The 14,053-nt window shown below is 44.8% G+C and overlaps 1 protein-coding gene across 2 annotated transcripts in view; it reads left to right on the top strand.

The window, feature by feature from the left end:
- Positions 1 to 14,053, top strand: part of ST3GAL3 (ST3 beta-galactoside alpha-2,3-sialyltransferase 3) — a 246,338-nt gene that overhangs the window by 81,461 nt on the left and 150,824 nt on the right. The window contains exon 3 of one of the 2 annotated variants that reach the window (XM_049774905.1): positions 13,341 to 13,388. The exons of the other annotated variant lie outside the window; for it this stretch is intronic. Within the exon in view, the coding sequence (XP_049630862.1) occupies positions 13,341 to 13,388 (48 nt within the window). The remainder of the gene's footprint in view (positions 1 to 13,340; positions 13,389 to 14,053) is intronic. 2 annotated transcript variants of the gene reach the window in all.

Below are 14,053 nucleotides of genomic sequence, written 5' to 3'. Positions count from 1 at the left end.
AGAGATAGCATGGAGGTAAGGCATTTGCCTTTCATGCAGGAGGTCATCGGTTAGAATCCTGGCGTCCCATATGGTCCCCTGTGCCTGCCAGGAGCAATTTCTGAGCCTGGAGCCAGGAATAACCCCTGAGCACTGCCGGGTGTTATCCAAAAACCACACACACACACACACACACACACACACACACACACACACACACACACACACACACACAAAATGTTCCAACCCCAACCCAACATCAATGTGATCTTTTATTCACCTGTGTCCCCAGTTTTTCTCCCACCACCCCAGCCTTTAAGGCACAAACAAATTCACTTTATATTGTTTGTTACAACACAAACGAAAATGGTGTTATTAAAACTTTGGCCAATAAAAGTCAATTTGTGATTATTGTTATCGTATATTGTGATTATTCTTTTTTTTTTCTTTTTGGGCCACACCCGGTGACGCTTAAGGGTTACTCCTGGCTCAGACATCACTCCTGGCTTGGGGGATGCCAGGGAATCGAACTGCGGTCCGTCCTAGGTTAGCCTCGTACAAGGCAAACGCCCTACTGCAGGGGTCTCAAACTCAATTTACCTGGGGGCCGCAGGAGGCAAAGTCGGAGTGAGGCAGGGCCTCATAAGGGATTTCACACAAAAAAGAAAAGAGTCCTCAAATGTCATTATTAACAGTTTTAATTATTTCTTCTGAACATGAATAGAACATTGAGTGAAGATCATGAACAGTTCTTCTGAACATGGCATCTTTTGCCTACTCCTTGCTGCCAGAGACTTAACAGCGCTTCTTCTCACAAATCTGAACCACATTTGGCTTTAGAGAGGAAGCAGTTGAGACCCTCAGTACGGCTTGAAGATGATCATCATTAAGTCTAGACCTGTACTTTGACTTATTGAAGTTCAATGTGGAGAATAACTTTTCACACAAATATATGCTCCCAAAAAGGCACACAGTGCGCTTGAACATTCAGGACAGTTAGAGAAGCTGGGGGGCAATTCTCTCAAAAATTGCCCATGCATGTCTGCTTTTCCAATAATCTCCCTGAACTTGGCTTTGAGATCAGAGTTGCATTGCAGGTCAATGAGCTCCATTTGAAGCACAGGAGGGGCATCTTGCACATCAGAGGAAAAGGGGTCCACAAAAATTTGGAAAATGGCTCTGTGCTTTTTGAAGTCTGCAAATCCGTGATCAAATTTTTTCTCTAGCTTAAAAATAGCATCAACATATTTCTCACCACTGAATGGTATGCCTGCATCCACAAGTTCCTTGCATGCTGGGAAATGGCAAAGGTTTGTTTGAGAGAGCTGGGATTTCCATAACACAAGTTTTGTGGAGAATGCTCTCACGTTGTCATAGGCAGCACTGATAAGCTGCCCCAGGCCTTGTAACATCTTGTTTAGTACATTCAGCTTATGTGTTATGTCAGCAAGAAAAGCTAAGTCCATGAGCCATTTGTGATCACTCAACTCAGAAACAGCATTCCCATCCTTCTCCATGAAGGCTTTCACTTCTTCTCTCAACTCAAAAAATCTTTTCAGGACATTTCCCCTGCTGAGCCAACATACCTCAGTGAAATAGAGCACATCTCCATATTCTGACTCCATTTCTCTAAAAAAAAAGCACGGAACCTCCTGTGCTTTAAGCCCCTGGATCTGATTTGGTTGATGCATTTCACAACAACAGATATCACATTGTCACACAGTAGGCATTTACTGCAAAGGGCTTGCTGATGGATAATGCAGTGAAGAGCAATGGCCTTCTCTACACCCTCCTCTTCAAGTTTTTTTTGAACAAGTGCCACCAGTCCATTTTTCCTCCCTGTCATCAATGGCGCTCCATTGGTTATTATTCCAACAAACATCTTCCATGGCAAACCTGCATTCTCAATGGCATCACATAGATGCCGAAATAACTCATTAGCGGTGGTCTGGCTATGCATTGGAATTATTGTGAGCAGCTCCTCTGTCAATTCAAAATTGTAATCAACACCACAGACATAAATTATGAGCTGCGCAGTGTCTGTTATATCTGTGCCCTTGTCAAGAGCAACTGAGTATGCATCAGAACATTTGGCTTTCTCACACAGTTGATGATAAATGTCACTTGACATGTCAGAAATGCGCTCTGCCACAGTGTTGGCAGAAAGGCTGATTTTGCTAAACTGACCTTTCTTTTCTGGACAGATAATACTTGCAGCCTGTAACATACATTTTTTAACAAACTCTCCTTCTGTGAATGGTTTCCCTGCCTTAGCAATCATCTCACATGTAAATAGCTTCGACTGATGCAACATTCTCTTTGGTTGCTTTCTTGAAGAAATCTTGTTGCCTCATTAGACATGCTTTTTTTTTTTTTTTTTTTTTTTTTTTGGTTTTTGGTTTTTGGCCACACCCGTTTGACGCTCAGGGGTTACTCCTGGCTATGTGCTCAGAAATCGCCCCTGGCTTGGGGGGACCATATGGGACGCCGGGGGATCGAACCGCGGTCCTTCCTTGGCTAGCGCTTGCAAGGCAGACACCTTACCTCCAGCGCCACCTACCCGGCCCCTCATTAGACATGCTTTAAGACTGGCAACCCGCTTGGCTCTCTCATTTCCTTGATATTTTGCACATTCCTCAGCATGTTTAGTTGAATAATGGCGTTTCAAGTTGTATTCCTTGTGCACTGCAACTTTCTCTGAGCGAATAAGATATGTGGGGATGCCCTTGTGCTCAACAAAGAAATACTGCGTCTCCCACTTTTCCTGAAATTGTCTGTGCTCGTCATCAATCTTTCTCTTCACTGCAGGCTTTGATGAAGTCATGATGAAGGTATGACAAATCTAATTCTGTAATAAACTTCTCTCCCTTCGGCCTCCAATAATGCAAGGGACAGCGGGCAGGAGCATCGGAAATGATGTCTGTGCTAGGCGCAAAGTATTCGCGATTATTCGCTTACCGAATATTCACAATAAAAAATCGCATTAGTAAGAAAAAATATCGCAAAAAATTGCATTAAACATTTGCGTACCCCGAACGGAACTGCTCGGGGTATGCAGTTTTTTTTTTTGGGGGGGGGCACACCCATTTGATGCTCAGGGGTTACTCCTAGCTAAGCGCTCAGAAATTGCCCCTGGCTTGGGGGACCATATGGGACACCGGGGGATGGAACTGCCGTCCTTCCTTGGCTAGCGCTTGCAAGGCAGACACATTACCTCTAGTGCCACCTCGCCAGCCCCTCGGGTATGTGAATGTTTAATGCAATTTTTTTCTTACTAATGTGATTTTTTTTTGTTTTGTTTTTTGTTTTTGGTTTTTCAGGCCATACCCATTTGATGCTCAGGGGTTACTCCTGGCTAAGCACTCAGAAATTGCCCCTGGCTTGGGGGAACTATATGGGATGCCGGGGGATTGAACCATGGTCCTTCCTTGGCTAGTGCTTGCAAGGCAGACACCTTACCTCTAGCGCCACCTCGCCGGCCCCACTAATGCAATTTTATTGCAATTATTCAGTAAGCGAATAATCGCGAATACTGTGATATTTGAAGGCCAGCCGCGGGCCACAAAATATTGTATGGAGGGCCACAAATGGCCCACGGACCGCGAGTTTGAGACCCCTGCCATACTGCTTTCAAGTGTCTATTGTGATTATTCTTATAACTCACAATATTGTTATCTCACAATGACTTATTATTATCTCAGGATTTACTGGGCTGATTGGTGCCAGTTGAGCCTTTTGTGTTACTGTTTTTGCTAATCGAGTTTGGTGGTCTTCTATGCAACTTTTCTATCAGAATTACTCTGAGCCTTCTGGGTTTAAGTACTATGGTATTTGGAGATGTCATGCAGTTGCATGGTCCAGGAGCTGAATAATTTGGTATCTTGGCAGCTTGATGAGGTGGGCCATTTTTCTGCTGGCAAGATGAGGGGTGTGGGTGTGGTTGCTGGGGTTTTGATGGGACTGGGGAAATCTGCCCTTCCTCATTCCCAGAAAACCCCTGAGTTTTCTACCCCCAAGAAGGCCCACCTGGGAAGATTCAGCTGCTCATAATTTTTTAGGTTTTTTTTTTTTTTTTTTTTTTGGTTTTTGGATCACACCCGGTGCCACTCAGGGGTTACTCCTGACTATGCTCAGAAATCATTCCTGGCAGGCTTTGGGGACCATATGGGATGCCGGAATTTGAAACACCATCCTTCTGCATGCAAGGCAAATGCCCTGCCTCCATGCTATCTCTCCGGTCCCCATATTTTAGTTTTTAGTTCAGTTGTGGAGCTGGGCTGTTTATACATTGGAGGGTTTTGGGTGCAGTTTCAGGGAGGAAGGAGGATCTGATTGCCCCATTTCATGACTACCCCAGAGTTGTCATCCCAGGCAGGTCTGTCAGGGAAGATTCGGCAGCATCATAATTTCTTTGAGATCGGTTGTGGAACTGGGCATTTTTCTCTATTCTGGTCATGACTGCCTTAGTTTAGGCCACTGTCACTTCTCATCTGGAGTATTGGATTTCCCTCCTTATCAGTTTCCTTGCCCACAGCCCCCCGCCCCATTGCTTTACTTTCAGTTGGCAGAATACTCTATTTAGTTCCCACATAGTAGTCAAAGTTTATATTTAAAGGCATGGATCACACAAGGGATGTGGTGGCTCAGCAGTAGAGCAGTTGATTGACTTATATGAAGCCCTGAATTCAATTCCTGGCACTGGAGAGGGAGAGGGGGAGGGAGGGGGGAGGGAGGGGGAAAGAAGGGGGGAGGAAGAGGGAGAAGAAAGAGAGAGGGAAAGGAGAGAGAGAGAAGAGAGAGAGAGAGGGAAAGGAGAGAGAGAGAGATTGAGAGAGAGGAGATAGAGAGAGAGAGAGAGAGGAGAGAGAGAGAGAGGAGAGGAGAGAGAGAGGAGGGAGGAGGGAGGGAGAGGAGAGAGAGAGAGAGAGAGAGAGAAAGAAAGAAAGAAAGAAAGAAAGAAAGAGAGAGAGAGAGAGAGAGAGAAGAGAAGAGAGAGAGAGAGAGAGAAGAAAGAAAGAAAGAAAGAAAGAAAGAAAGAAAGAAAGAAAGAAAGAAAGAAAGAAAGAAGAAAGAAAGAAAGAAAGAAAGAAGAAAGAGAAAGAGAAAGAAAGAAAAGGCTTTTTGTCCCTGGGATTGCATGGTCCCAAGAGCACTAAATTTTTAGTAACTGAGCTGAGAGTAATCCCAAGCACTACTACTTATGGCCCAAATAGATAAATAAATAAATTATTGCTACTCCTCTGGTTTAAAGCAGGAGCTTTAAAGTGTTAGTACAGTGGATAATAAGATGGTTACATTGTATGCAGCCGACCTGGATTTTATCCCTAACACCCCATCTGATCCCCTGAGCACTGTCAGGAGTGATCCTTAAGCACATATCCAAGAGTAAATCTTGGCCAATTGTGGACCAAAACCAAAAATAAACAACAGCAAACACAAAAAGCAGGAATTTCTCAATACAATGCATTGGGCCAGAGGGATAGTAAAGCAGGTTAGGTGATTGCCTTGCATACTGCTGACCCGGGTTCAATTCCTGCATCCCAAATGATCTCTCAAGCCCACCAGGAGTGATCCCTGAGTGTAGAACCAGAATAAACCCTGAGCACTGCTGGGTGTAGCGTTCCCCCCCCAAACAAACAAACAAACAAAAAACAAAACAAATGAAATTCAGTGTATTCATCTCTGTGACTGCCTGCTAAGGCCTCTTACACATCTGGTTCTTGTCTTCAATGAATTTTCTACCTTTCTTGTGTTTTCTTTGCTCTGCACTTGAGTAACACTGGCCTTTGTGTTACTTAAAAGTAACAAGATTGGTGAATGCGGGTTTTCCTTCTGTCTGGAACCCCCTTTTTTTGGGGGGGGGTGTCACACCCTGCAGCCCTCAGGGGTTACTCCTGGCTCCACACTCAGAAATCGCTCCTAGCAGGCTCCGGGAGACCATATGGGATGCCGGGATTCGAACCAATAACCTTCTGCATGAAAGGCAAATGCCTTAACTTCATGCTATCTTTCCGGCCCCTGGAACTCTTTTTGACCTCTGCTTTCTTCTTAACTGGCTCCAGAATTTGCTTATACAACACTTCCTCTGGGAAGCCCTTGTAAAACTCCTGCAGGTGTTGCCTAGCCTTGCTCTCTGTTTCCTTTTCTTTATACCGTATTTTCCGGCGTATAAGATGACTTTTGAAACAAAAAAAAAGTCAACCGAAAAGCGGGGATCGTCTCATACGAAAATGTTATCTTATCCCCCCCCCAAAAAAATGTTTCAATATGCCGCTAAACGAAAATTGTCTGATTATTGCCACAAAACGAATTTTCCAACTCAATCTTGCACCAATCACTGCAAGGCTGCTCGGACCGCCTCTCTGATTCAGCCAATCCAAGCAGGCTTTTTAGGCATGCAAATTAGACAATGTTTTGGACCGAATCTACACTGTACAAAGCCTGCTCAGATTGGCCAGAGTCAGAGAGGAAGTCTATTATAGTAGAACCTTTGGACCTTTGCTTGTTGTGATTGGCTCACTGTGGTACATACAGTTGCAGCACAGGAACGTTCTGTCTGATACAGCGAATATAGGCCTAAACCTATGTTTTAACTGCAAAATTAGGGGGTCGTCTTATACGCCGGCAAATACGGTATTTTGTCTATCAAAATAATTCTGTTCAGACTTTTTTTTTGGGGGGGGGGCACACCCGGCATTGCTCGGGGTTACTCCTGGCTGCCTGCTCAGAAATAGCTCCTGGCAGGCACAGGGGACCATATGGGACACTGGGATTCGAACCAACCACCTTTGGTCCTGTATCGGCTGCTTGCAAGGGAAACGCCGCTGTGCTATTTCTCCGGGCCCAGACATTTATTTTTTATTTTAAATCAAACTATTGTTTCCTGGGGCCAGGAATAATGGGTAGGGCATTTGCCTTGCACATGACTGGCCTGGGTTTGATCCCTGGCATCATCTAGGAATTTTTAGGAGGAATTTCTGAGTTCAGAGCCAAAAGGGATCCTTGAGCACTGCTAAGTGAGGCCCAATTCCTTGAGAAGAGAAACTTTTTTTTTCATACTGTTGCATCCTGAAATCTGCTGTGTAAGTTTGCTGCTTAACAGATAAATTGTTGAACAGTGAAACATCTTTTTGTGTGTGTGTGTGTGTGTGTGTGTATGTGTGTGTGTGTGTGTGTGTGTGTGTGTACACGTGTATGATGTATCAGGACTCAAACCTGTGGGAGTAATGTCCCAACACATCCCTGCTTTTTAATATTGTGCAGGTGAAGATAGACCAGGCAATTGGCTTCCTTGCCCATCTTTGCATGTATGTAATCATGCTGTTGTGAACTAGCCAACCAGGTGGTAAGAGGTGCCTCTGCCTCATGTTACAGAGCTTTCTGTGTGTGTCTGTGTTGTGAGCATATTTTTGATGGCCCCTCAATAAATTCCACATACATAATAGCATATTGTTAACTGTAGAATGTTGAACTTGGTGTGTTTTTATTTTTACCTGTGGGCTGTGAATAACTCGAGGGAGCAGCTTTCTTCTCTTGTCTGTTCTTTCCTCCCTGGGGCTGACACCAGGTGCATGGTGCTGGCTGTGTGTAGACTATGTCCCTGAAGTGGAACTCCCTCCGTGCATGGTGTGAGTTTTGGAAGCCTCTCCAAGTGATGGTCAAGATTGAGCCCCATTCTTCATATTCCTGTTGTAATCTGCTTCAGAAACCAGACACAGGAAACATCTGATCATAATAAAGGAGTTCCAGTAAATTCTAGGTTTCCTCACTGAGCCCTCATGAGCTGAAGTGTTCTGTTCTGTTTGGGTCTGGAATTCTGTTTTGTCACTAGTGTAGCACTCCACATGGCCGCCTGGGTCCTGATAAGCCAGGGATATCTGGGGCCTGGGCTGCTTGAAATAAAAATGACACATTTGCTAGCCTGGGAGTGAGAGATTTGGATATTCCTGCTCTGTTTCTTGAAAAACAAAACTTCTCATTTTGTTGAAGACAGAATTTTCCCTGTAGCTGTCAAAGTAGTTTATAACTAAAACAATCTGACATCCTTCAGAGTAAACACAATGAATGGATGACCAAACGAACTCTCTAGATCTTTACCTGTGTTATGCAGGGCAAACGCTGTCAACATTCACAGGAACATAACCATGTCATTCTCTTCCTCCTGAAATTTCTACCCGCTCATTTGTATCTTCTGCATTGTAGAGACACATGCTCTCTGGAGCATGCCATCACCATTTGCAAAAGCTGGACTTTTTCCTCCAATGAGGCTGTCATCTGTTTGGGGCAAACCCTGACCACATTTTAGGTGCCTATTATTTGTCTCCCTGGGTCACTCTTCATACTTTGGTGCTTGATGATAATTAGAGAATGGAGAGAAATTAACAAAAGGAAAAAGGCCTCTTTTTTTTTTTTCGTGTTTTGTTTTTGGGTCACACTCAGCAGCACTCATGTGTTACTCCTGGCTCTATGCTCAGAAATAGCTCCTGGCAGGCTCAGGGACCATATGGGATGCCGGGGTTCAAACCACCAGCCTTCTGCATGCAAGGCAAACACCTTACCTCCATGCTATCTCTCCAGCTCCCAAAAGGCCCATTTCATTTTAAAATTCATGTCCTTGGGCCCGGAGAGATAGCGGCGTTTGCCTTGCAAGCAGGCAATCCAGGACCAAAGGTGGTTGGTTCGAATCCCGGTGTCCCATATGGTCCCCCGTGCCTGCCAGGAGCTATTTCTGAGCAGACAGCCAGGAGTAACCCCTGAGCATCGCCGGGTGTGGCCCAAAAACCAAAAAACAAACAAACAAAAAAAATTCATGTCCTTGAGGTTATACTGAAGTACCATGATATATAAAGTATTCTTGGCACCTGAGAAAGCTGAATGGCTTTTGCATGCACAAGGATTAATGAAGGCATTGAGAAATCCTTGCATGATTTTGTATTAGTACTGAGGAATTCAAAGTCAAAGTCCTAAAGATCTAGGGAGATGGTTTAGCAGACTGGAGTTCACTCTTTGCCTGTACCTGTAAGTAGCCCTAGTTTCATTCCTGAAACCCCCACCAGATGCAATTCAGGAGCTCTGAGCTGGAAAAAGATTCCCTGAAAATCAAAGTTAAAATCCAAGAGCTGGATTAAGGAGGTGCTTTTTCTCTCCAGTTCTTTTTCTTCTTCTTCTTCTTTCTAAAATGTAATTGTAGACATTTTGCAAAAGTACAGAGAATAAAAAAGCATCACCTATAATTTTTCTTCACCCAGAAACAACTCATTGTTAACATCCAGACTTAAGTTTTAGTCTTTTCTGTTGAGCTGTTTTCTTCAAGTTTAGGTGAACGTTTCAGAGATTATTTCAGAACTGCTTTGGTACAAAGGAGGTAAATTGCGATTGGAAAAATACTTGTCTACTGCGATTGAAATTTGATCCGCTGTTTTTATTGTTGCTCGTCTGGGCCGGCAGATCCTCAGACAATCTCCTAATCTCCTCCAGGTGAAAGTGATCTCTCACCTCGAAAGCTCCTGGGGCACTTCCCTTACTCCCTCACTCTGGTTTGTGGGTATGCTTTCATCTTCCTACCACAAGGTCAGGCTAGAGCTGCTGAAGCTTCCCGGAAAAAAAGGACAGGTCAAGGTCATCTTGAAGTGAATGATCATCTGTATGCAGAGTCATCTGTCCCCAGTTTGTGAAAAATCACAGCTTGCATCGTCTTTGAAAAGAAAGCAAGATGTTTCTTCATTGACTCCTTTACTTGATGAATTTGTTGGCCTTCTGTGTCAGGGCACGAGGCCTCAGAACCTCAGAATGAGCAGCCTTCCTTTTCTGTGGGGGAACTTACCACTTAATGAGAGGAAAAGAGAAGCAAAGGCTTCTGATGCTTATGAAAAAATTTCCTGGGGGCCGGAGAGATAGCATAGAGGTAAGGCATTTGCCTTGTATGCAGAAGGACAGTGGTTTGAATCCCGGCATCCCATATGGTCTCCTGAACGTGCCAGGAGCGATTTCTGAGCGTAGAGCCAGGAGTAACTCCTGAGCACTGCTGGGTGTGACCCAAAAACCAAAAACCAAAAAAAAAAGAAAAGAAAAGAAAATTTGCTGCCAGGGAAGAGTGAGCAGGAATGATCCAAGACAGCTTCAGGAAGAGGGTCAGGCTGGAGATGTGGTTGAGCTGGAGAGCCCATGTGTAAGGCCCAGGGTGCAACCCTCAGTGCCACAGTAATGGATACCTAGAAAAGAAGAAGGGCTTGGCTTGAGTGATAAACTAGCTCTCAAGGTGCTTGCCTGGTATGTGACTGATTTGTGTTTGATCTCTGGAATCATATATGGGACCCTGAGCCCCACCAGAAGTGATCCCTGAGTGTGGAGCTAGGAGTAATACCTGAGCATAGCTGGGTTTGATACACCCCCCCACCCCCAAAAGAAGAAGGCTGGATGATTTTCTCAGTGGGAAGGTGGGAGCTCTTTTTGTGCAAATAGGACGAGAATATGTCTGATGTTGGAAAACTTAGAAGGTTATTTCTCTTTGGGGAATAGAAATAGCTTGGTGTATTGGTGAAAATCTTGAATTTGAGTTTGAACTTGGTCTGAGCATCTTCTGGAAGCTCCTGAAGGGTTTTGATGGAAGCAGACACTCAAGGTATACTTCTTGAGTATGAAGGGAGATATGCTATAAAGTCGGGACTAAATGGAGGTAGGACTATGGTTAGGAGCACAATTACAAAAGAATAGGCAGATGTTTTTTCTGCAAATGTGTAGAGGTGGAAAATAAAGCCGGGTTGCCTGCTGCTGGAGACAGGAACAAGGGGTGCCTGTAATTGGCCCACAGATCTTGGGGGAGAGGGAAATGCTGGAAGACAGGCACCATGTTTCCTGTTCCCTCTGGTCTGCCTACTGGAGTGACTGTCAAAGGTATAACTGAAGCTCTTTTTACAAGGCAAAGGGAGGCCAAAGAGAACTTATCAGGCTATGCACAGGCTTTGCAAACAGGAGGCCCAGGTACGATCAATCCCTGGGCACTGCTAGGAGTGATCGGAGCACAGAATTGGGCATCACTCCTGAGTACCACTAAGTGTGACCTTAAAACCAAAAGCAGGGGCTGGAGAGATAGCATGGAGGTAAGGCGTTTGCCTTTCATGCAAGAGGTCATCGGTTCGAATCCCAGCGTCCCATATGGTCCCCCGTGCCTGCCAGGAGCAATTTCTGAGCATGGAGCCAGGAGTAACCCCTGAGCACTGCCGGGAGTGACCCAAAAACCACAAAAAAAAAAAAAAAAAAAAAAACCAAAAGCAATAAAAATAAGGGAGAAAGGGACTTCTCTTCCAGGGGGCATCAGTGACAAGAGGCAAATATTATCCTTATGTACACCGTAAAGCTAGACACAGTACCTTGCATATGAATGAGATAGGACATCTGGTCAGCACAGATATGAATGTATGTCTGCATTTCTAGAGTTAAAAAAAATGTCAATCTTAGCTTTTCCTGGGAAGTTTCAGAGCCCAGGAACTGCCTATATTGGCAATACTGAATTTCTACCTCTGATCCATATTCACAACTGTGCTGTGCTCCCCACCCCAGTTTAGTAAACACTTGGTTGTGAGAAAAAACAATACTTCTTAAGGAGTGCTGGGGGCTCTGTGATGGAGAGGGTTTTAGGGTGGGGGGAGGTGTCCCAGCTCCTGGTGTGTCTGGTTAGCAGATATTGTCTCTGGCCAGGAGCATGTTTGCTGGATTTCCATGAGCAGGAAGAGAAAAGGATGCCCAGTTTAGTTTTGCATGGTGGCATGGAGCCTCCTGCACATCTGGCCAGGAGGTCTTCATGTGAACCAGCCTTTGAATGTGAGCAATCCCTTTGCATTTGGGATCTCTTGGGAGAGCTAAGCCTTAAATGATCTTGGTGTTCCTTCGAATTGCTTCTGTTGAACTATGTATTGGCTTCCTGCCATAGTTTTGTATTGGCTCATGGTGAAAGAATTAACCACCCAAGAGTCACAACTACTTATCATAGAAATGATGCAGAAGACTCAGTCTTCTTTTGTAAAGACAACCCCCTCCCCTGTCCCAAGAGAAATTTTTCTCTGTGCTTTAATGTTTTGATCTTTCACTTGCTCTAGCTCTGTTTCATTATACTATGGGCCTTCATACCTGGCATTCTGTTGGCCTTCACATTTTATTTGTATCAGCTTATTAAGTCTTACTTATTTCTCAGCTGTCCCATCAAGTGACACTTCTCCACTGAAGCACACCTTCCCTTACCAATTCCCTCACTCACCTCACTCACTTATTCCAGACAGAAACTTTCACAGCACTCTTATTCACACCATCATCTTTTAGTTGAAACACTTGTTGTATGGTCAGTTTTTTTCCTTGCCTGGACAGATGAGAGGGACAGACAAGGGCCAAGATCAGGTCTACATTGTTTGCTGCTCTATCACTGAGCCAGTCTAGAAGCTTGCACATAAGTAGATGGCCAACAAGTGGTTTGTGTGAGTGAGTGAGTGAGTGAGTGAGTGAGTGAGTGAGTGAGTGAGTGAGTGACGGCATTGTGGGAGTTGCTCTTTAGTTATTCATTTTCCTCGCACCCCCCCCCTTTTTTTTTTTTTTTTTTTTTTTTGCTCTTTGGAAGCTCAGCTCCTTGATTCTATTTGTAAATTTGTTTTGTGGGTATTAGAGCATACCCAGTGATGTTTAGGGTTTACTCTTGGCTCTGTGCCCAGATCACCTTGGCTGGACTCGGGACCATATGGAGTGTTAGATATCGAACTTGGGTTAGCCTTCTGCAAGGGAAGTGCCCTAACCACTGTACTATCCTTCTGCCCTCCTCCCACTGTGTGTGATGTTTGTAATATCCTCATGGCATGCATTTTGAGTACTAATATTGCCCTAACTGTGAACTATTTTTCCTCTCTTTGGCTTCTTTATTTTTTAAATTGCAATGCATATGCTAAATTCCTATAGGCCATTTTAGCTTTTTTGGAGGAGAAATCATAAATTAGTGAATATGGATAGAAGAAAAGGAGAAGTCAATGGGAAATGTTAGTGCCTTTAATCAAAAGCAGGAGGGAAGTTTTCTTTATTTATATTTTAATTTTATTTTCATGATGAGAAAGGAGTAACTTTGTCTCCTAATTTGGCAGAAAATGCCTCTGAAGAATTTGGGGCCTGAGCTGAACATCTATCCTGAGCTGTTTCTCCCAGGGGTGGGATGCCTGGGGGCTGGGCTCAGAGGGCCTTTGGCCCAGGAATGGGAGAGCACGGGCCTCACAGCTGACTCCATTCCAGCCACTTTCCCTTGGGGAGGCTGTGGGAAGAGCCCTGGGGAGCTTGTTGCTTTCACCAGGAGAAGGAGAAAGAAATGAACTTGTCCTCTTGTGTTGCAGATTCAGTGGTTCTTTCCCTTGACTCCGATGGACAAACTCTAGGCTCAGGTACCAAACCCTCCCCTCTGTCCTCCTTTCAGATCCCAACACTGGCTCCGTCTCACGTGAAGTCCCGTGAGGTACAAAGTGCCTGGGGAGGGCAATGGGCTATTCCAGAATCATGGAAAAATCTTCCTGGGAACTCGCACTCTAGCAAGTAACTGTAGAACACAACATCCAGAAGGCCTTGCCAATTGTACTCAGAGTGAGCCCTGGGGAGGATGCAGTGCCTGCTCCTTCCTCACTCAGTCAGCAGGTTCACACCAAAAGAATGTTTTCTGAATACATGTGTGTCTCATAGAGAGGTAGATGTGTGTCTCATAGAGGGGTAGAGGGTATTGGGGACCCAAAAAACTGGCTGGACATCAGAGTAGATTGCCACTGGGGCTGTACAGCAAATCGCAGGCTGATGAGAACATCCCAACTCCCTGAAGGTATCTAATCCCTGATGGACTCAGATGCACAACTCCTCCAAGAGGTGTATGTGATTGTACATTCTTGCCAGTGTGCACACAAGCCAGCACATGCCCTCTCTTCCCTCCATCACCCCTTCTTGCACCCAGGCAATCCAATTTGGTGGAGGCAGTCTCCCCACCACACTGCCTTGCTCATTCCTGTGATTTCCCAGCTTGCTACCTTTCCATCCCCATGGGAGTCCAGAACGATTTGATTTT

This window comes from Suncus etruscus, chromosome 6 (assembly GCF_024139225.1).
Source record: "Suncus etruscus isolate mSunEtr1 chromosome 6, mSunEtr1.pri.cur, whole genome shotgun sequence".
Lineage (NCBI taxonomy): Eukaryota > Metazoa > Chordata > Mammalia > Eulipotyphla > Soricidae > Suncus > Suncus etruscus.
Note: the sequence above shows the minus strand (reverse complement) of the source record. Positions and strands in the feature narration are given on the sequence as shown.